General features: G+C 41.0%; 1 protein-coding gene across 2 annotated transcripts; it reads left to right on the forward strand.

The window, feature by feature from the left end:
* Positions 1-174: 174 nt before the first annotated feature.
* Positions 175-19,707, forward strand: LOC145213831 (uncharacterized). 2 transcript variants are annotated; one of them, XM_080082237.1, is made up of 41 exons: positions 175-324; positions 3,280-3,432; positions 3,569-3,679; positions 5,656-5,730; positions 6,074-6,190; positions 7,409-7,492; positions 7,624-7,751; positions 8,483-8,648; positions 8,966-9,103; positions 9,281-9,415; positions 9,588-9,746; positions 9,849-10,063; positions 11,263-11,416; positions 11,475-11,674; positions 11,746-11,928; positions 11,998-12,142; positions 12,197-12,343; positions 12,417-12,647; positions 12,711-12,904; positions 12,972-13,099; positions 13,163-13,332; positions 13,396-13,530; positions 14,547-14,726; positions 14,795-14,938; positions 15,013-15,096; positions 15,169-15,330; positions 15,398-15,550; positions 15,617-15,784; positions 15,858-16,095; positions 16,161-16,293; positions 16,361-16,501; positions 16,575-16,710; positions 16,775-17,020; positions 17,098-17,277; positions 17,350-17,490; positions 17,559-17,678; positions 17,753-17,902; positions 17,966-18,166; positions 18,260-18,382; positions 18,498-18,686; positions 18,762-19,707. In XM_080082237.1, the coding sequence occupies exons 1-41, from the start codon at positions 247-249 to the stop codon at positions 18,837-18,839; spliced, it is 6,213 nt and encodes a 2,070-aa protein (XP_079938363.1). In that variant the 5' UTR covers positions 175-246; the 3' UTR covers positions 18,840-19,707. The 2 variants fall into 2 exon arrangements, with proteins under 2 accessions (XP_079938363.1, XP_079938365.1); XM_080082239.1 differs by lacking the exons at positions 175-324; positions 3,280-3,432; positions 3,569-3,679 and adding an exon at positions 5,415-5,507.
* The last annotated feature ends 3,325 nt before the right edge of the window (positions 19,708-23,032 follow it).

The raw sequence follows: 23,032 nt of genomic DNA on the forward strand, positions 1-23,032 counted from the left end.
TGGTTCGCTGCCGTCTCACATTAACATAGCGAGATTCCGTTGTGAGAAGCGAAACGTATAGGTAAAATTAGTTTGTAAGTAGCTTGGTACAGAAAAAGCGTTTGTCTTCAAGATTTTGACGTAGGCGTAAAAAAGTGAACTTATTAGCCTACACAATGTAATCGTATGTATTCATGTACGATGTTTGGCACTTGTAGGTTGTGTTTGTAAGTAGCAACCAGAGTAAACTGTTGGATATTTATCTACATGAGTCGCAGATATTCAAGAAACGGAAGAAGTTCAACTGATCGATCTAACGAAGTTCCTCTCGAGCAAGTCATACAAGTAAGTATGCTAACATTGTTAAAGTACAACTTACATAATCAAAATGGGCCAAGTTTACACATAATTTCAAATGTGGCTAAACGCACGGCCCAAATTTGGTTACTTATGGGACGGCAATAAAGCCCTGACCAAAATTTGCTTTTGATAACGTAGTTCAAACATGGTACCGCTAATAAAGACAACCATGCTGCATTACAATAAACTCGATGGTACTTAAATATTCCTAAGTAGACGCCCCTCTGGATCGGATTTAAAACATCATGTCTAGCAACCACGAACCAATTTTATCACAAATGTCCTTGAAACATATATTCGTTATTAGCAAAATCCTATAGGTTAGTTAGAAAATTATGACGTTACATCGTGTTAACTAAATCCCCTTAGTTCCGCCCCCAGCAGTGAACAATGTATGTTCGGTTTTGTTGTGCAACACGCAGAACAATGTAACTGTTTTTACGAACACAGTTTGGGGCTGGGATTAAATTTCACTAATGTACTTTTACCGTCTGGAAACTTGGCGTGAGAATTTCTACGTGTATCGACAGAAATATTAACAAAATGTCATAACAAAACCGAACCACAACTAATTGGCTTAAAGTGTTTTGGAAGAACATGGTAGATATCGGTTCAAAGTTGTGTAACAACGGCCTGCTACTGTGGCTAGCCGCGAGGACCTCTCTTTCTCTCCGGGTCGCAGCGTTTGTTTTAGTTTGAAAATTTCAAATCGGAACAACCGTTGATGGTCGTCGCCCGTTGCTCCGACTGAGCAAACAACGAGCGAGTACGTTCTTGCCCGTCTCGCGTTACTCCCGAACTTTTACTGTACACAGTAGAAGATGGTGTAGCGTTTTTTCGCCGGCGATTTAATACATTTGCGAATTACGCTGTTGCTAAAGACGCCTTTGCTTCAAGCTGCACCATACAGTTTCGTAGCGTATAAAAATGTTTTAACAAAGTACGCGCAGTCGACTTCCACCTTTGCAAGTTTAAAAAAAATGGCCACATGACACTAATCAAACCCTCTGATATTTTCATCAAACATTTTTGTCTTGCAGTACTGCTACTAGGTATTGTTTTTGGGCAACAACCGTTTTGTTGCAAAATATCGTTTCCCGGGTGATACTCATACGTATTTGTAACTGAACAGTAGATTTATGTGAACAGATATTTAATCAAGTTGATATCGGTACATTGGTGTAACCGAGTTTTCGCGGTGACAAATCAAATATGACCGGCTATTTGGTCACTATTGGAGATTGTTTGTTCTCTAACGGCCGAAAACAGACATCGCGTTGTGAAGCTCCCAGCGTGTAAAGACACGACCGCAATGCAAACTTAGCTTGTTGACCTGCAAACGATGACGCCTAAAACCTCCATTCCCATGGAATCACCGGCGCCCAAGAAGACTCGTAGTGTGTAGCGAGTCGTTATAGTCGGAATGTTGTATTTGGTCACGTGGGTAACCGACTTCAATGTTAGGTTTTGGCGGGAAGTTAATTATTACCTACCAACAACAAACTGCATGTGTAAAAGTGTGTACTTGATGTCTGTCACGATGGCAAGGGTTTTACCACCTGCACATTTAAAGTGGTTGGTTTAGGTTGAAGTTTTAAACAAACTTTTCAAAAACCAATAAAAAATGTAGTTTTTGATCTTTGGCCACATTATAATAAAATGTAATGATATATTAAGTATTTTCCAGTCATGAAATGAACAAAAAAAAAACAATCCTGACAGGCGTTGAACGGGTTTTCGAACCAGCTGCGTGCAGTCAGTCGAGACATTGTTTGAACACTTCTGTTTAGCGTTGGGATCGTAAAAAACGCGAGTGATTGCATGATAACTTCTCTTCTGGCCGAAAAACCCTAATATTTGGGTCTCAGCCTTTATTCTGTTTAAGCCTTGTTGTATGTGATAGTAAATGGCTTATATCCTGCTTAAGGGATAAACGAACAAACAAACAACCTTAAACCACACACTTGCCGGACAAAGTCTTTGTGTTTTGATCTCAACCATTTCACGCATTCGTCTCTTTCGGTACAGTAACGCGTTCTTTTGCGTGCCCTTGTTTACGCAAAGCGTCACACAAGGAGGGCAAGGAAGAAAAAGCGCGGGCACCAATTAAAAAACTAGCCATTTTAATGTTCCGGTCAATCTTGGTTTTTCTGCAAAACAACAAAAGATAAAAACACAAGATTTTGAAGTCAAACTTACCAGCACAACGCAAATGGGCAGCTCCAATTGTCAGTCAAACCAGCTATTTATAACTTACTTACTAACTGCTAATGAAAACAACCTTGTTTAAATTAAAGTCCTTGCCTGAGCGCGTAGATACATATCACACCTGTCGACAGCAAACACGCACGTATCACGAGGTAAGATATAAACTATGTATGCAACACCGACATCCACAGAAAGCAGGCAATTTACGTAATCCAATGGAACACTAATTGTCCTAACGGCTGTTGCGTCACAGGACAATTGTTACGTTTACTTGGCAAATTTAAATTCACACCGGTTGGTAAAAACGACGTAACAAGTACTATTCACTAAGTTTCATTACGAACATCGTTTTGGTGCAACGTACACAATATTTGTTAACTTACCAGACTGAGGCGAAATATTTTTAACCACACACGACATTACAACACAGCAATTTAAATGTCGATGCTCTTTGTTGCTATTTAGTGGTGTAGTTTGTTTTTCTTCTTAATTAAATCATGGCTTTTTTGCTGACACGATCAATATTTCGTAATTAGATAATACTCTGTTAAAAAAACGTCGCAACCAACACAAATAACTTTGCTCGTCACTGGGCAAACTTAGGTTTCTTATTTCGGCGAATAATTTTTTTTTTTCAATCGGCGGAACTACAGATTTTTGTAGAGAGATGCAAAATTTGACCATCAGTTTTTTTCTAACATCATATATTGTCATGCTGTTATATGTTTGCAGAACGTGGAAGATACTGTGCTCCGCAACGAACGCGAAGGTTCAGGGGCGTGGTCGATTGGAGCAAGAGTGAGGGAGATCATAACCGAAAATCTCCGAGAACCAGACAGAAGTAGGCACAGCGACCAAGAAGAAACAATGGCAAAATCAATGCAGGTAATACTGGAACACTCTCCAGCACTACAAGTAAACTAATCCATGTTCGAGTTCATAATGTCTGTATTTGATCATGCCAATTAAATTGTTGACATGCGTTTTCATATGTTGGCTTACATATAATTGATTGTTGTAGGAAGAAAATCGGATGTTGCAGTCGGAGTTAAGCAGAGTAGAAGATCTGTTGGCTCAATCCCGAGCGGACAGAGATGAAATTGCGATCAAATATAACGCCGTCAGTGAAAGAGTAAGAATTTGTTAAAATTGTCTCATTTTTTATGTTTTATTGTCACAGTCGTACTCACATAGTCAAAATTGTGTAATGGTTTGCATCAACAACGCTGTTGATTCAGATGTTTTTCTCCATAACTGAGAAATTGACTGTTCTTCTAGACAGCTTGTGTTTCGTGTAACAATGTAATATTATCCACTAGGTGCCAGTCATACCCTAAATTTGCTATGTGTGCTCTAATAGAAACCTTTCGAAAGCTTGAGTGTTCTAGCTAAGCCATTCGGCGACAATTTTGTATCATTCCGAACATTAGGTAAAAAGTGTCGTCTCATTGTCTTGTTTTGTCAGATTTCATTTTCAATTTACTGCTAATAGATCAGGTCAAGAACGTGTGTATAATTTGCAGCTAAGAATTTAGACTCCATTGTATGCAATACTAAAGTTGTTTGTATCAAAATAGTAATATTTATCGTATTGTTTATTTCCTTGCTTAGTCTAATGTGGTGGTGTTTCCACTTACAAACGTCCCCACAAACATCACATTGATATAGTAGAGTGCGTGGCGGGTTTGCAAATTGTATTGGTTACTCAAATAGTTCTAACGTTTTGCTCTTCAAACGTCCTTGTTGCGCCACTAGCGCCGTCCTTTAGTGTCAAGTAGGCTCTATAGAGGTAAAGGGATTTCATCCAATCAGAACACGCCGTGGTCTGCGAGATAGCGTCCCTGCCGGTGTCCAGTTACACATTCACCCTGCCCACTGTTGCACTTGTGTGGCATAATCACAAACAAGCCAAAAAGCTTTGTTACAAATTTGATTTGGAGATTCAATAGTTTTTTTGTTTTTTTTTATAAATATCAGTACTATTGTTCTTTACAATTTTAGAAATCTTTTGATAAATCATTGACAGATTTTTATGGTTTCTACAGTGTAGAGGCGAGGACTCGGTCCAAGCCCTACTAATAGGTCTGGTATACAGTATTTGACAAATTGTAGCATGTGGATAAAGTACGTGCAGGTGCCATGAAGCTGGGTACCTGCTAATTTATTGGAAATATAAAAGAAAGATAATGGACTGGGATTTACGAGTCGGTGGCTTATAGCATAAGAGAGGGAGTAAGGTTGCCCTTTTTCGTCACGCGTGTTTGCTTCGATTGATTCGATTACAAGGTATTGGTGAACACGCGTCAAGTGAAATACTTCGGATATTGAGTAACAAAGCCTTTACTGATTAGGCATTTCACTGTCTTTCAGTTACGCCACTCACTTGCGGTTAGTGGCATGTGGGAAGCTCATCAATGTCAGCACGGTTGGTCTCTGTGTGTTTAGACAGTTTGACAGGGCACAACCATTATGCCGATTTGCTCTTGATTACATAATACACAAACGATTAATCAACTGCATAGTATCGCGTGCACGAGTTTGGTGAACAGTTTAGACTTTAGAGGTTGATAGATGTCAGTCAGTTGTAGTGAGTAATTTTACTTCGTACAGAACATTAGATCCAGTGTTTAGAGTTAAGACGAGCGGCGATTGCCCATAGCAACCACAGTACAGGAGAATTCGTTTTCTCTTAGCCGCATTTGACGCACGTAACCTAAAAAAATATTTAACACACTTTTTTCTAGTGGCAAACTTTATGTCAATTTCCTTTCTATATTTTGGTCAAAACATGGCAACCAGAAAAATCTGAGATACTGAAATGTTTTGTTTTATCTACTGATTTAAGGTTGTGGTATAAACGGTAGGTTAGCAAGGATATTAGTGGTGTCGTAATGTCGTCAAACACTAGCACCGAAGAAGAAGAAAGTCCTCCTGAGTCTGTGCGCTCAAGGGTCGACCGTGTAAGTTTTAATTGAGACAAATGACACATTTCTTTTTCACTATGAATCAAAATTTAATACACATATTTTAACCACATGCGCTTGATTTGCTGTGATTTGGGAACATATGGCCTTAAACTAACCACAACGTTTTTTGATTTGTTACCAGCTGGAGCAAGCCTTGAAATTAGAAAAGGGTGAACGGGACAAAGGAGTAATGGAGAATAAGACTCTGCAAATGGAGGTGAATATTGCCTGCAGTGTAAAGCTAACATTTAAATTACGCATGTTTACACATTGACAATATGGTGCGGTCGATCGGTTTGTGCCGCTTAAACGGCTGGCCCAGAAAATCCGATTTTTGTCACGTAACACAATACCTACCAAGAACAATTTGGGTGGTGGACTAGCGAGAAATCAGCCAAACTGGCCTTTTGGACAAGCAACATATCCTTAGAGTTTGTTTTTATTTTCTGTTTCGTGAAAATGGCATACGACGCGCTTCGTGATCGAACTGAGGTAGTTGTTGAAAAAAACTGCAATAATTCTAGATATCCAAAGTTTGCTTACGTTGTATATATTTGTAGAACGCTCGACTTCGCCAGAAATTGGATGAAGAACAAGCTTCTTACAAAAGAAAACTACAAGCATACCAAGAAGGACAACAGCGCCAAGCTCAACTTGTTCAGAAACTCCAGAGCAAGGTATGGTCAAAAACTCTTTAATTATACACTGGAGTTATATTTGTTATATTTAACACTGGGAAGTTTCAAAATGCCACGCAAGGTTGAAGCATTCAGCCATTCAGATATTTATTCGTTTGGATTCTTCACGGTTGTTTAGTTATCAAAGTATTCCACTTACGGTTACGGCGGTGGCGATTCCGTTTCTTTAGCGTTGTTTCGGTAAGTCATTGTGCTCTGTCAGCTTGAAAATGTGGTTGCTACCGACAACAGCGTGTGTCCGCTTTTGTTCACTTGAATTCTAAACCCGCTCTGGCGTGAGGGAAACAATAATTTGTTGGTTAGGGTTGTGTGTCAGTTTCTTTTTGTTCACCTCATTTAAAGGTTTTCCCTTTGTGCAACCTTTAAGTTAGAACAAACGGTTATGTGTTGATGAATCAATTATTTTCAAGTCACTCTGAGCGCATTTAAGTTCAAACTGCATGATTGCGTTTTTGTACTACAACAGGTTAATGGATTAGCCGCTGTATTTGTTGCATTTTACTCAACCGGTATAGACCAAACGAAACTCATATTGGTTATTAAATTTCACGTCTTTGTCAAGCCCTTTTGTAATCAACAACGTATGTTTGGAGGTCGGTTTAAATGCCTCACCCTTGAACGCCGCCCGTCTGGCAATCACCTTCTAATCAAACACTAGGGACCGAGCGACGTAACATAGTGATCCCCTTTTCCCTCAATGTAGCCCAGCTCGATTCTTTGTTGTTTTTTTCGCGCGATTCATAACACTATCGCGGGAGTGTGCCCTAGCAATTCTGAAGGACGCCGGCATAGAATTGTGAGCCCACAAATATTACCCACTGCGCGTGATGGAAGCGGATACTTGTAGAGTTGTTATGGAATCAGTGTCAGAGTTGAAAGCCGGTAGTTCTGTGTTTTGTTGAGCAAACACATCTACTCGTGTATGCGTGTGTTTTGTATATGTATAGGTGAGGGTAACAAGACACGGTGTTGCAATATAGAATGTTTAAAGCCATGTTTTTAAATAATATCTGAGATGAACACTTCCGTTGGTGATTGCAGAACCTTTCAGAGATTGTGAAATTTGATTGTTTTTGTAATGAGTGATAAAAAAGAGTTGGAAGGCCTGAAGGCGCAGGTATACAAATGCTAGTTTGTTGTAGCGGACATTTAATTGTGTAGCATTATTTTTTGTAACCTAATTGACTTTATATGCAGGTTCTCCAATACAAGAAAAAATGTGGCGAGCTCGAAGAGGAAGTTGCTTTGCTCAGGTCGGAGTCCGACAGATCACGAATGGAGGTAATTCTTAACAAGTCATGAGTGTATGGTATTTTGGTGTTTTCAATCTCGATTTCAAGTTGCTAGAATATAGAGATAAGGGATTTTGGTTTTGCAAATTACTATTTGCTAGTTTGCCTCATTTGTTCTAGCTTTCGGAAACGACTGACACTCTAAAGAACCGTTTGGATTCAACGGAAGCGCGTCTTCGCCGCACCGAGGAATCCCACACCACTGACCTTGAGGATGCGCTTATCAAGTTAGAGGAGGAAAAACAAAAGTACGTTTTTTTAACAAACCATATAACTTATGTTATAATCTGTAAAGTAAAAACATTCGAGTTGAACTGCCAAAATGCTTCTAAAATAAGTGTGCAAACACTTCTGCAAAGCCAAAATAATGGCACAAATACTATCAAGTTAATTACTAAAGTTCTTAAAGGTAGTCGATTATTAGTCTGTTGCGGATAAATTTCAAGCACAAAACGAAATTCTTGTGACGTCGTGCCTCCCGTCATACCCACCAAGCGCAATGTTTTCTTAGCAATTGTATCGGAACGATCCTGGCCAATCAGAACGCGAGTCTGCGCGTCTTGTGGTGCCTTTGACTACACCGGCGTTCTCTCGCTGAATTCGAATAACAAAACGTACCTCCTGGAATTTGGCTAAAAGGAACTGACTTAAAGTCAAAAGTTTTTTATATTCACGCTTTGACACGATGTTGGTCTTTGGCAAACGCTTTAGTCTGTGCCGTTTATGTTTGCTTTCAACCGCCTTTCATTGAACCGGTTAGCGAATTGTAAAACGTCACGCCGTCATTGACCGGCGTCCATACAACTCGCTACTTTTGAATTTCCGATGTTTGCATTTCAACCGTACGCGTGGACAAATAACCCAGAGCGTATTTTCGCACTATTTTAACCACATACGCCCTGACAAAATATAAAACAACTGAAGGTGTATCTGAAGTGTTTTAATTAATTGCACCAATTTAATACCAATTAATTTAAAGATGCGAAAGTTTGACCGAAATCAACTCTATGCTCCGGGATCAACTTGCACAAGCCAACCAATCCAATGGTGAACTTACTGACGACCTTCGTGCTGTCACTGAAGACTGGAACGACGTCAAGGAAGAGCTGCGACGTAAGGAAACCGAGTGGAAGGAAGAGCAAGAGGTATAATGTCAATCACTTCGTAATATTACCAGACCCTTAGGGTGACGCTCTTTCACGTATCCGCCATCAGTGACAACAAACACGCGTCAATCAACCAACAAAAACAAACTTACTTATAATTAATCATGTTTTATCGCAATTCCACGGTCTTACGTACACGAATAAATTAGTTTACTAAGGAACTGATTGTAGTCTCGGGCATACGCAATAATGGGACAAAAATCTTTGATCGTTTTTCTACAATGCGTTCCTAACATTTGATTTTGAACAATGAATGTATTGTCATTTATTGATTTTTGTGCTGCTTTTCCTTCCAGAATTTCAGCTCCTATTTCGGTGACGAGCACAGTCGATTGTTGGCTCTGTGGCGTGCCGTTGTTCAAATTCGCCGTGGTTTCAACGATCTCAAATCGAACACACAGCGTGATCTCGAGCAGGCGGCCAATAATGTCCAGGTATAATAAGTTTCTTGTTTAATATCTTTTGTTTTCACAATGCGAAATGTTGCGGGTTTTTGTTAGTCGCCTCAAGTCTTGTTTGTCGCACAATCGGTATGTTGTTTGCCTAAGATATATCACGCTGTAGACAAAGTGGGATTTTTCAAGTGTGCTTATTGTTTTTTATTATTCCAGCGTGGTGCTAGGGAGCTGCATGCGGCGTGTCTCAACTTGAACTCCAACCAAAGTGTGCAGGACACATCCGCAAAGGTGTCGCTAGAGCGCGAGAAGACCGAACGCGGCGACATCGAAGGACAATTGCGCAACAAGGTGCGTTTTGTAATTCATGGGAAAGTATGTCCGATACGTAAAAAGTTGTGCCTGGCTCAATGATGGTGCAGATTAAAAAACACAAAAAAAGTTGTAGTTTGCCCGCATCGTTGATGTTGCTTTCGTGTTGACCCGAAAAAAAGCGTGTATCTGAGAATAGAATGTTTTGCAGGTTAAGGAAATGCTTCAGATGCAGTCTGACTTCGACTCCGAAAAAGCGCGGTTGAATGCTCGCATCAACGAACTCACGGTGGCTTATGATCGAGCCAAGTCTCAGCTCAGCGACAAGGACCGAACCATCAACGATTTAAGCTCTTCGGCAAGACCTCTGGTAAGTTATTGTGCCTAACTTCTAACAGCTTGACATATTTGTACTGACATTGCAAGAAAATGTCCTTGATGCCCTGCTTTAATTCCGTTTTTTGTTGTACAGGAAAGTACACGTGTTGATGGCGGCGTGGAAGATGAGGAGGCTGCTGCAACCGTGGCTGAAGAGAAACGGGCATTGGAGCAAGCTCTGCGTGATATTGCCCAGTCAGTAATTGCCGACGCTGACCTTGCGATGGCATTATCTGATAGTCCAAGAGCATCAGCCGTACAAGAGCTAACCGAATCCATGGCTGATCTCGGCATCGGTTCCTCGCCAAGGTAATAAGCACGTAACGCCCAAGGAACGTGTGTGTGCATATTCATAATTCCAAACGTAGGTGGTAAATCGGGCCAGTTACGTTGGTTTAATGGAGTGGAAAAGCCGTTTGAAATATTTATCATGCGTGTATTTTTCTCGGATTAGCCAACCAGGTGTTTAGTCCTGGAGGAGGTGGTTATGAATTTAGGAACAATTGTTGTGTAAGAAAGTCATTGAGAGTTAAGTTTACTTGTTTTCATCACAGTTACCAGAAACAAATATTGATAACTTCACACGTTTTTTGCCAGACCTGTGCATTCCATAGTTAAGGTCGTTAAGCCTCCTCGCCGCAGCGGCTCTTATGGCATATTTGCTAAACTCTAAACTGGCCCAAATCTACGCGAAGTATGTCCAAAGGCACTTATGCCTCTTCACTCGGTGGTTTTATTGTTTGGTTCGTTAGAGAGTCCCTCTTTTTGCCAGGACGCTTGTCCTTCAGTTAACCAAGCTTGATAGTGACTTTTTGCAGCAAGCGTTGTATATCGCAGTTCGGCGCAGAGTGAAGATTCTAAGAGGTTTTTGCTAAAGTTATATTGTTTCTTAGTTAAGCACGGTGACTTTAGTAAAGTTCGGGTTTGTCTTCAGCAATATAAAAATAGTAACAGCTTTAGCGCGTAATGCACTCAACACCAAAAGTTGGAAAAGTAAGAGATTTGATAAGGCAGTATCAAGCAGCATCTGCCGAAAGAACTGGAAAAAAGATTTCGTTGGTTTCGCGTGCAAGTCCAAATTTTTCTGCAATCAGTTCTGATGACAGCGGGTTTTTGTCGCCTGGTCTGCAAGGTTCATTTGTCGAGGACAGTTCAGTGTTTTTGCATGGAGCTCATTTGAACGAAGAGTTGGCAGAAACTGACGATGTTGTGTCGCCTTTGCGCTCATACACATCTGCGCGGTCGAGAAGAACTAGCCCCGATAGTCACAAGCATGTGCGGTACAAAATATGCGTGGGAAAGAAAGTGAAATGCGATTACTGTAAAACAAACATAAGCAAGAAGACATACGACCACAGTAAATGCACATGTTCAGTCTCTCCTGCCACTTATCAAACCACTTTTGTGCGCGTTTGGCCGAAGGAGGCAAGGTGATAAAACTAAACAGCTCCATTATTTTTGCATGTTGTATTAGCAGTATTAAACTCTTGGTTTTTATGTTTTTGCAGGAGAAGTTATTCTCCACTCAGATCTCCATCCCCTGGACGTAGATCACCCCGCCGCGGAAGATCTCCAGGTATTAGAGGAGTCTCTCCGTCCTTTGCTGATTCAACATACAACGCGGTTCAGGCAGCCTTGCAAAAGAGGCAACTCCAAGTACAGGTATAAGCGCACGGTTGTTTGAGCCACGTACCATGCCATAACAATCTTTGTTTTAAAGGAACTACGTGCCAAGTTGGAAGCGGCTCGCGACGCAGCTTCGTCGCTGAAGAAACAAGCTGCGAACAACGACGCAGATAGAAAGACTTTGGAAGGAGAAGTTTTGGCTCTTAAGGAAGAACTAGATAACGCAACTCGAGCTAAAGATGAAGCTAAACGCGATGCCTACCGTTATAAATCAAGTGCTGACGTGGTTGGAAGGTAAGCTATAGATATATATACATAAAATGTTGTAATTTTATGCACATATATAATTAATGTGCATTCTTCAGTGAGAAGAACGAGATGGGTAAGGAGCGTCAAAGCCTTCAAGGTCGTATTGATGCTCTTGTTGCCGAAAAGGATAGACTGCAGGCCGCCAATGCAGAACTACAAAGACAGAGAGACAATGTTGAAGATGAAAAGGAGGATCTGCTAAAAGATCTTGCTCGGAAAGAGAAGGAACTACAGAGAGGGTATGTTGCAACGAAATGTTTCACCGAGGTTTCAATGTGTTTTAATTGAATTTTTGTGTTGATGCGCAGTATTTCGGCTGTGGACAACATGGATGATAAGCAGTCGTCCCTGCGAGAGCAACTTGTCACCACCAAGGAAGCTCTGAATAGAGCCGTCTTGGACAAAGAGATTATGGAAGCTGAAAAGGCTGAAGTCGTCGAAGCATTGGCAAAGGTAAATAGCTTCAAGCAAAATTGTTAACTCGAATGACAAAGTCAACTTTTCAAGGTTGAAAGGAAAAATGGCGAAATTGAACTGGCATTAAATAAGCTAAAGACAGAAGAAGCTACCCTGAGGGACCAACTTGCAAAAATGCAAGCCTTGAATGAAGGTCTTGCCCAAGATAAGGTTGATCTGCACAAAGTGATTGCTGAGGTAAATTTCCTAAACACTGCCGCTAGGTAGCGATGTTAAGGTCAAACGACTAAAATATTGTTGTTTCAAACAGTTGGAAGAAAAGTTCGCCGCTTTGGGAGCTGCAAAATACGATCTGGCATTGGAGAAGGATTCCATTAGGGCAGAGCTCATCAAAACTGAACAAGAGAAGATGGATCTTCACAACGAAAAGGCCGGATTAGATCATAGTCTGATACTAACAGAACAGAGTCGAGAGAAACTGGAACAAGATCTGATGTTGTTACACCGAGAAAAGGCAGAGTTGTACGACTCTTTGAGCCAGGTATTATAGCCTGAAAAAGAATAGATTCAATTTTATTTTCGTTACTGACCGTATTTATTTCAGTGTACAAGGCACAAAACGAATGTTGAGGAAGATCTTGCCAGAACCGCAGATGAAGTAGCGCGGTTGAATGACATGAACAGCAAACTCACGAAAGAAAAAGAAGAGCTTACCAAGGAGAAGGCCAACCTCATTGTTCAACTCACTGCTACCGAACGCGAGAACAGAACTCTCTCCGAGGAAATGGCAGGACTAAGGTGCGTATTGTAAACGGCTTGGACCAAAGGATAGTTTAATTTTTAACACGCTGTTTTATAATTACAGAGCTGACAAAGAAGCCCTCGAAAATAATCTGTTTGATGTCCAAAATCTTGCTGCGACATTGGAAGCAAAGAAGGAACAACTTGAGGAGATTAACCAGAATGCATTGATGAAGAATGAGGCATTACAAGGTAATTAAAACAAAATGTGTCCAAATGAAATCTTGGAGTAAACAATTTTATTTATTTGATTAGTTGAGGTCGGTCGAGTACGCAAGGAGATGGAAGTCGAGAATGCAAAACTACAGAGAGACATTCAGCTTCTGAACCAGTCAATGAATCAGCAGGAAAGGGAGGCACAGGTCAGTTTGAAGACCGAACAGCAGTCCCGCGAAGAAGACATCGAAAAGTTGTGTCGCGAAAAGGTTTGTTGAACAAAGATACCTCATAAGCGACCATTTATTCAAACATAATTTCTCGTTTTTCAGGAAACCCTACGGCTGGACATGCAGTCCGAAAAAGAAGAACTTATTCATGCATGTAACCTCGACAAGGAGGAAACCGTTGCAAAATACGAAGCCGAAAAACAAGAACTGCAAGAGGAAATTGAGGCAATAAACCAGGTAAGTTTGAATACCTTCCATTTGAAAGTGAATATAGTTTTTTATCAATTAAAAATTGTTCATGTGAACTTTCTACTTTAGTTTGTTATCAGTCACTAAACAGCTCCGTGCAAAAAATATTTTATTGCACCCAATTACGCAATTACGAAAGTAAAGTATGTTGTTTTTGTTTGATGTCCGGTCTTGCAGCATGATGTGACAAAGAAAGCACAGGTGATATCAGGTTTCACATTTCTTTTCATGTTTGTCCTTGGACAAAACAGAAACAAGGGTAGACCACACGCATCCATATTTCATATCGCCAGTGTATTTTCGTCGCCAGTCGAAAGAGCTTGAACTGGCAATGAGTAGTACTTACGTTTCTTGCGCAGAGTCTGTAATATTCTGATTAGCTACACTTAGTTGGTTTCAGCTTTTAGAAACAACTGGTTATGTCTCTCTGGTTTTGGCTAATGTAACTGAGCCGAATAAAGCAGTAAAGTAGTGAGTGTAAGGTTGTGCAAGATGGGGGACACAGACAGCAATATTAACTTTCGTCTTGATCGCTGGAACCATATGGCAAAACCAAATTTTACTCTTGGTCGCATTTTGCGAGTAAGTAAATACCTTAGATTTGTGAGGTAAAGATGCAAAAAAACGAAATGAGTCCTGTGTATAGGTGACAATGCTTTGATTTAGTTAAAAGTGGTGATGCACCGAACCCGCCTAAAAAGGTTCGGGCCGAAACCGAATATTCGGCCATAAGGCCTTTAGAAATACTGCAAATAGTTAGTTTATGATGTTTCGTATGGGCGGAAATAAAAGTTTGAGCATTAATTTCATGCAAAAAAAGTTCGGTTTTGGCCGAATTTTCAAAAAAGTTCGGACCGAAACCGAAACATTGGAAAACGGCGTATTCGGCCGAAATGTTTCGGCCGGCCGAAACTTCGGTGCATCACTAATAGTTAAAAGGGCTTTCACATCGAAGAGGTGACTTTGAAGTGTTATTTAAACTATGATTATCATTATTATTTTAGGAACACAATGAAGAATTGATTATGGCTGAAGCAGAAAAGCAGCAAGCTCTATCGATGAAAGAAACTGAGAAGAATGCGCTGCAGGAAAAGCTCAACAACGCATCACAAAATCTCCAAGAGTTGGAAAATGAATATGAAAAGTTGAAACGACAAGCCAACTCCAAACATGAAAAGGACCGGGTAACCACAACGATCATTAAGTTGCCGGCTAAGATCAACTTTAAGTACAACATTGAGTTTTATTTTAGACGACAGTAAATCAAATCACCCAGGAGTTGAAGGACTTCCGCACTCAATTTGAACTTGCAACTGAAGCGCACGAGCGCGAAGTCAAGGGCCTTAATGATGCCTGCAAGCAAGTTCACGCAATGCGAGATGCAGCACTTAAAGAGGTGAGAGTAATTGCAGCTTACAAACCATAAAATGACGCGTTCTAACTCTTACCCATTGCGATGGATCGAAATAGGTTGAGGAACTGAAGTTGCAGCTACGAATGGTTGAAGATGCCCGCGACGGTGTCAGACGCGACCTTATTGAAGCACAACGAAAGGTCAGATAACGACTTTGCTTCTTTCAATCATGGTGTTTGGCCACAGGGCTTAAATGCAAAACGTTTTCTTAGGTTCGTGAAACCGAGGAACAACGCGATCGACAGCGCAAAGAAAATCTTGAGCTGAAACGTGGGGTAAACGACGAAATTCATGAAAAACACACCCTAAACAAGGCCAATGACCAATTGCGAACACAAGTTAAAAAGGCGGAACAAGAAAGAATTGCACTTAAGGTTTGTATGCCACAATAGAAAATTATGTATTGAACTTGGTAAAACATTGTTTACCCTTAAATCACAGAGAGCAAATGAAGAGAAGGAACAAAAGATTGCCGTCCTTGATGAAAGTCGTGGAAATGTACAAAAAGAGAATGGAGACCTCAGGGCAAGTCTTCGTGAAGTGGAAAGAAGTCGTCTGGAAGCCAGGCGGGAGCTCCAGGAACTAAGGCGCCAGGTAAAGATCAAGCTAAAAAAATAAGTGTACCTAACACAACAAGTCAATTGATACTTTGAAAAACAGGTAAAAATGCTGGATGGCGAAAACACCAAAAAATCCAAGGAGGTTGAAGATCTCCAGTCTCGTGTTGCATCTGATGAAGAGCGTGAAGAAGAAGCGAGACGCGAATCATTCGGATTGAAACAGAAGATTGTAGCAACTGAAGCAAGTAAAGAGCAAGCTTTGAAAGAGGTCAGTCCTTAAACTGAATTTATTGTGATCTCTATTACACTAGGATTGGTACATTTAAGCTTAATTTTTACAGAATTCTATGTTGCAACGAAAACTTGCGGAGTTAGAGGATGACAGTCGGGTCAGGGAGAGAGATTTCCTCGAGCAACTTGCTGAAGCTACGGCAACCTCAAAGAAAAACAAAGACGACCTCAGGACAACTGCTTTAAAACTCGAGGCAGCAGAGGAGGATCTAGCTGAAAACAAATTGAAACTTTCCGCAGCTGAAGGCAGAATAACAGGCCTTGAGAACGAGATTGTCAAAGTAGAAGGTGTGTATACCAACTGTTCAAGTTTGATCGTAATGTTTGAAACTAAATTTCATGGTCAAAATCAGGCAACAAGCGTGATGTTGAGTTCAAATTGGGAAGTTTGCACAGTGCACTCCGTCGAACACTAGGAATCTCAAGACTTGGAAGAACAATGAGTCCAATGAGAGGTTACCGATCTTCTACACCATCACCAAGCAGGTACGCAGTTTAATTCTCATCACATTTGTCACATTATGGGAAAGGTGATTAATGTGTCAATGTTCAGGCGCTCTCCCTCACCTGGCAAGGGATACGACAACACATTTACCACAACAACTGGAGGCAAAGGTACTCCAATCCCGACTACTGGATCTCCAGACAGAACTAGAAGCCTTTCTCCGAGCTACAGAAGATCAGGATCTCCAACGTACGATTCTGAACTAATATGTTTTTTAAAAAGTTCGTAAAACTTGACCAACTGTGCGAATTCTATTTTGTAGCCGAACCGAGCAACTGGTCCAGGATATAGATCCAGAAGTGGTTCGTGCCGCGCTACGCGACTTCGTACAGGAACTGAAGGACACTCAACGTGAGAAGGATGACTCCAAGATTGAATGTTCTAACCTCACGCGTCAGGTATACTATTGTGAGAACTAACAGTACATTTGATGCAACGATACTTAACATGACATTACTACAGTTGATGGAAATGGAAGCGGATCGCGATCGTGTAAATCAGCGTTTGCAGCAACTTCAGAAATCGCTGGGCGAGGCAGAGGAAGGCAAGAGAGGAGCTCATGGACGCTTGGCCTCCGCACAGACTGCTCTTATGTTACAGGAAGAAACAATCAGAAGAAACGAACGGGAGCAGAAGAGTATGACAGAAAAGTTGGCTCAACTTGAACGCGCACAGCAGAATGCTGAAAGTGAACGTCGAGCGCTTCAGGTATGCAGTCGTTGATTACGTAAACTTTAAACATGTTTATTGTAAGCAAATGTGTCATAATATCCGGATTACTGTAGGATAAGATCAACAAGATGAAGGCGCAACAAGCTAAACTGGAGGCTGACAAACGCAAACTCAAGGAGGCATTTGACATGTCAGAACAACGCGCCACAAAACTCGAACTTGCCCGTCGCGCGTTTGAAGGAGACTTACAACGCAACAAGCTGTCTCTCAACGACAAAGAAACCGCTAATCAGGTGTCATGCGTCGTTTTAAGGCCCAGCTTATAACTGCATGATGGAAACGCATAAAATGTTTTGCTTGCTTAGGTTCAACAAGAACGCATTAACAACTTGACGAATCAAATTCAAGACTTGGAAGGCAAATGTACATCACTCCAACTAACTATTGACAGACTAAGCACCGCACTTGCCAAAACCGAAGAGGGTGAGAGTCACTTGAAAGATAAGGTGATATTTCGGAATATGGGTTTGTTATTGCCTAGTCCGATGACCAATTAACCTTAATTCCCAAATAGGTTCAGTCACTGTCACTTTCCATGTCGGAGAAAGATGCGACGACTAATTCTCTCAATGAGAAGATCAGCCAGCTGCAGAAAATGCTAACCGCCTCGGAGCACGACCGCCGTGTGTTACAGGTACATATCTAAATAAACAACAGCGCCCCGGTTTTGAGTTTGTGGTGAATGTAACTCATCCATCACTGTCACAGGAGCGCCTGCAAGCAGCACGTCAAGCTGTTGCGGATCTGAAAAAACAAAACGGGGCACTTCAAGAGCGAGTTCACAATCTTACGCATGATTTGGAGGATTGTGAGGTCCGCAAATCGGAACTTGATAATCAGCTGAAGAGCCTGCAGCAGGTAAATAAAATAAAAGCGTGGGTAACTTTGAGTTACCGGTGAACAACAAGACCGATTATTCAGATGCTTGGTCAACATCAAGAAAACGAAACTGTGGGTCTTGAACGCAACCAGAAGTTGCAAGAGGAGAAGCGAATTCTGCAAGAACGCATCACAGGACTGCAAAGAGCTATCGCTCAGTTGGACTCTGAAAAGCGTGAAACACAGCGCGGTGCAGTTCGTCTGGAGAAAGACAAATCTGCTTTGCAGAAAACTCTCGACAAGGTACCTGTTACAATGGCCCATGTGCAAAAGTGCTTCGCGCCATGTCTGTTGTTTAAACGCCCGGTGTCGTGTAATCATTAAAATGCCACACAGGTTGAACGTGAGCGCCTAAAGACTGAGGAAGAGACGATACGCCTTGCTGAGAACAAGGGCCACATGGACAGGTCCTTGCGAGACATGGAAAGTGAGCTTGATGACGCAGGAAAGAGAATCCAGGTGTGATGCATAACAAACATGGAAATTTTCAATTAAACTGTTTGTTTGCGTTTCCGAAAGCCATTTGTGGTCTGTTCGTACATTGTAAATCAACCAACTGGTGTTTATTGTTTAGGCATTGCAAGCTCAACTCTCCGACTCTGAGCAGGGCAATGCCCAGCGACTGATCGAGGTAACAACTAGACACAGGCAGGAATCTGAGATGGAAATGGAGAGATTAAGAACTGCCCAAATACAAACAGAACGTACACTTGAGGCGCGCGAGAGGGCGCATCGCCAGAGAGTAAAGGGCCTCGAGGAACAGGTACATATATGGTTGAGAGAACTTTTTTGTTTGCTGTGGTGACCTCTTACCGATTTATACGATTTAATCTTGTAGGTTTCAACCCTTAAAGACCAACTGAGTCAAGAGATTCGCCGTCGCCAGCCTTACTCATCCCACCGATCGAAACCATAATTTGCAGCATTAAACTTCAACTAATTCACAAGCTTCTTGTATTACATACGTGGCCTCTTTTATAAAACGCTTGTTTTCTACCACACGGATCTTTTTCTGTACTGTGCACAAATTTTACACTTTGTTGTTCCTACTTTGTTTTTGCTCGGTACACATGCACTATGTATTTGATCGATATACCATTTTTCCCAGAATCCTTTGTGGACTTCTAAGCTTTCTGCAACGGTGGCGTATTACAAAAGTGTATAGGGTTTGTGTTATTAAGCATATTATGGTTTACGTGTGTTCACTGTATATAAAACAACCACTGTACGATTCATGCACCGCTACAACGTCTCTATGTTTGTAATTAAATGCTTTAATTCTAATCACTGTCCGGTTATTAATATTCGATTCCTCTCCAATAAATATTTTTATAGGCTGTTTGATCGCTTGTTTAGTGGTGCTTTTTGACCAAATGTTCAGTATTGTGAAAATATAGATAATGCTATTTTTGTATTTGTGTCAGACGTAGTTTTTCGGTTATTTACATTGCATTGCTTATATAGCAAAGTGTCGATGTATGTACATGCATAAAAAATATATAAATGTATTTCTATTGTATCAACTCACTGTTTTGAGGGCTCGTGTATAGGACTAGTGTAGAACAAAAATGTACAGTTGCCAATTTGTAAATGAAACCAGAATTCGACAATCCGTCCAAATTCACCCTCCTGAAAATTTGCCCATTTTATGTGTTGAGCGACAAAAGGATATGAGTTGAAAAAATTTATTATTAGAATATGTGTGTTATATTGTTTAATTGCGTTTTCTAGCACTGTCGGTGAATAACCGAATGTTTCTCGTAATAAAGTACGTGCTATCCAAACTGTCTATCAATCAAAGACTAAGTAAGACATTTGTTGGCATTATTAGCCCATCGAGGTGTCCTGGGAAAACAAAGAGTTTATAAAGGTTTTCACAAACAGAAGTTTTCGACTCAACTTTTGAACGGAAAGTACCACGGCTGTACACAGACTTTATGTTGCGGTTTTCTCAAAACAATTCTATTCTGTAACCGTACGTCATATATGTCGCTAACACGGAAAAACAAAAATAGGAGGAAGTATAGTTGCGTTTTACATCCATGTTACTTGGAACGTGTAGATACCCCGTCACAAACTGGCTGTCGTAAGGAACTTGGCCACACACAGCGTAATCTTTGTGATTTCGGTACGTCGAACGGAACAATTCGATCTTGTGTTATTTATAAAGTTTCACAAACGGACTATAGATAACCGACAAAACTCGACATCGAGTTTTACCATTTAGTCAATTAAACAACACACCGTAAGAAGAAACGAAATTTCAAATGTAAATAGCTGTTGACAACATAAACTATAAATGTCACTGAAACGGTCCTAATTTGGATATTGTCGGTGCCCGAAGCATCATCGATTTGCAAAACATGCAAATTAAACGACCGAGAGGTTCTGGAGGGCCTTAAATCATCATCGTTTCTCTGTTGATCTTGATGATTGTGCGATACATGACGTTGTCTCGACATATAGATTACACGACATAATCTTCCGAACCTGTTTTTTACGCTGTTTGACGTTTTGTGTGAGTCAGTTTTGAAACGATTTAACCTGAAGTCACCCCTTTTGCCCACGTTACAAACTGTTATTGTCAGATTTTCTGTTATGTGTTGAAAAATATTTGTTCCAATACTTCAAAAAACCTCAAAAGTTGAAACGCTACAATATATTCCAACTTTGCGCCAGTTACGTAATCCAGGCCGGTGGTCGTTGTGTGTATACGCAACTTACACTTCCCACTTGATCAGGCATAACACGATCGGGATTCGTTCCGATTCCAAATCCGTATTTGACACATAAACCCATTTCAAAAAGGCGCCTGTCACGTCCCACGCAAATCTTCTACCAGGTCGACAGTTCGCTCGACCCACGGTCGATTGAACATGTCGGGAATATTTGGTAAATTTGTCAAAGCTAGTCTAATCTCAGAGCCTCCGTGCTGGCCTTTGAGCGACCTCCGACAATCAGCATACAACTTTAACATACAGAGCGACTTCGTTGCGCTCATCATCTGGATTAACTAAGTTACCATCGCACACAAACTGAGCTTTCAGGTACCTTTGTAAGCGGATGATTGATATCCGAAAAATTGATGACGTACATCGTCCGGCCTGATACACCGATACAAGTGCAGATTTCCTTGCAACACGCCTTGTGCCCAGAGTGATATCCACGCGTCAATCATTTTGTCTGTTACGCAACTCATCGCATTAGGCGAGTAATCCTCAAAACAATGCGCCAGAGCGGTAGCGTAAGTCATGATGGCGGCATAAATAACGAGCAGAGGAGTAACATGTTGCCTCAGTCGTGCGGCTTCTGTCAAACATCCGGGACACACCTCAGGTCCAGTTCATAACATGAAGCAAAGAACACGATTTAGAATCGCCGTGGTAAACAAGTTCTTGATATCCCTTATGCGTTCATCATGTAGCATTTGACTTGTAGGTCATTTATCTGACATTATCGTTACCAGTCTGACTGGTTAGTATTGTAAGCTTAGAACTAACCGCTTCCTACCAAATATAATTTTAGGAAATTTTGGATTACGAAATGACGCTGTTTGGTGGGAAAAATAAATGCGTCATCGAAATGTTATTTCGGGGAAGAATACTAATACCATGACGCTTTAGCACAGCGGTTCCCAAACTGGGGTCCGCGGTCCTGTAGGGGTCCGTGAGGCAATTTTGGGGGGACCGCAAAGCGGTTGAAGTAATTCTATAATCTTATTTGGCGTCAGTTTGTGCCAATAAATAAGTTTAAATTAAAGTAGAATTAAGAATCGACTGTCTCCATTGCTAAACAATGCCCTTTATTGAATAACAACTATCAAAAATGCAATTGTTCGCGCACAATCGTAATGTTTTTGTCCTGTTTTTGATGTCACATGCTGTCTTAGGATGATTGTTACGCGCAATTTTGCATAACTGGCTAAGATCCTTCAACTTTCGTTTTTATGAAATACACATTTAGGCTTAAGGACCGCGAGCCCTCGAAATAATGGCAAACAGACCGTTTTGAAAAAAATATGAAAAAGTTTGGGAACCACTGCTTTAGCACAATGCTTTTATTAAAGGAGAAACGAGCACAATGCAGAATAACCCACTGCACCACAACAAAGTTTTCATGTAACTAATAGGCAAGAAAGAATCATATATCTCCTGTTTGCAAACGACCGTCCGGCAACTGAACTGACAGCAGCAAATTCACGTGAACTCTTTTCTCCTAACTGTCGCGCAAGTTTAGAAAACTTCAGGCTCCGTCACAGAATTATGGACCGCTATCCGCAAGTCGAACATTTTGGCAATATTAAGGTGCGCAGGTCGAAATTGCAAGAATTGCAATTCACCACAACAGGTCACGAAGAGTGACACTTCTGACGTGAAAATGTGACGTACAATGATTGCAATCGCATTCCTTGCGGCGTTTGGCGCCAGCGCGTTTACTCCCGCAAATGCAAACACAAGAGGCCAGCGGTCGCCTGTTTATTAACGGTTACAACTCATTGTATCGCTTTGCACGCAAAGGTCCTGTCTCTCACGGTGTCTGGGTATCCTACAGGTCACCAAAACGTATTAAAGGTTAAAATGAAGCGACGGCCATTATCAAATTTGGTAGCGTTGTCGCCCTGTCGTTAGTAAGTTCATGTACAAATTTTCAACACAAAAATTGCACAGGTGGTCTACACGTCTTATCTTATCATCACATCACATCAGGCAAGATTCTTCCAATCACCGTTTTCGGTTATCGTTCCCAGGTGACTTACGATCAATATACTGATGCTTAACCTGACTCTTCGCTGTACTATACATCTTATTTGTTTTAAACAAGCTTCAGAAATTATTGTCCCGCGACACATTGCCAACATAGCACTTTTTGCACTCACAATGGCGTGGTAAATAATAAATTTGTTTTCCGGAAATGTCGTCAAACTCGCACTTAGATTGCAGAAATTTGTTGTCGGCGACGAACTGCTTGCGTTGCACTAATTCGCGGTTGTTGCGCACGCAACTCCATCTATGCACAGATAACCTCCATGAACGCCATTGCAATGTTTAAAATTGACAGAAACAGATTATATGTAAATTATTTCTGTTGTTTTAACAAAGAACTTTAATT

The sequence above is a fragment of the Phallusia mammillata genome, chromosome 2, assembly GCF_965637545.1.
Source record: "Phallusia mammillata chromosome 2, kaPhaMamm4.hap1.1, whole genome shotgun sequence".
NCBI lineage: Eukaryota > Metazoa > Chordata > Ascidiacea > Phlebobranchia > Ascidiidae > Phallusia > Phallusia mammillata.

What these genes read in the sequence shown, in the direction of transcription:
- LOC145213831 (XM_080082237.1), top strand. Translation starts at nt 247, where the DNA reads ATGAGTCGCAGATATTCAAGAAACGGAAGAAGTTCAACTGATCGATCT. An exon ending in TTATTGAAGCACAACGAAAG is followed by an intron (nt 15,097 to 15,168) that starts GTCAGATAACGA and finishes ACGTTTTCTTAG; the next exon opens with GTTCGTGAAACCGAGGAACA. An exon ending in ACGCAGGAAAGAGAATCCAG is followed by an intron (nt 18,383 to 18,497) that starts GTGTGATGCATA and finishes TTTATTGTTTAG; the next exon opens with GCATTGCAAGCTCAACTCTC.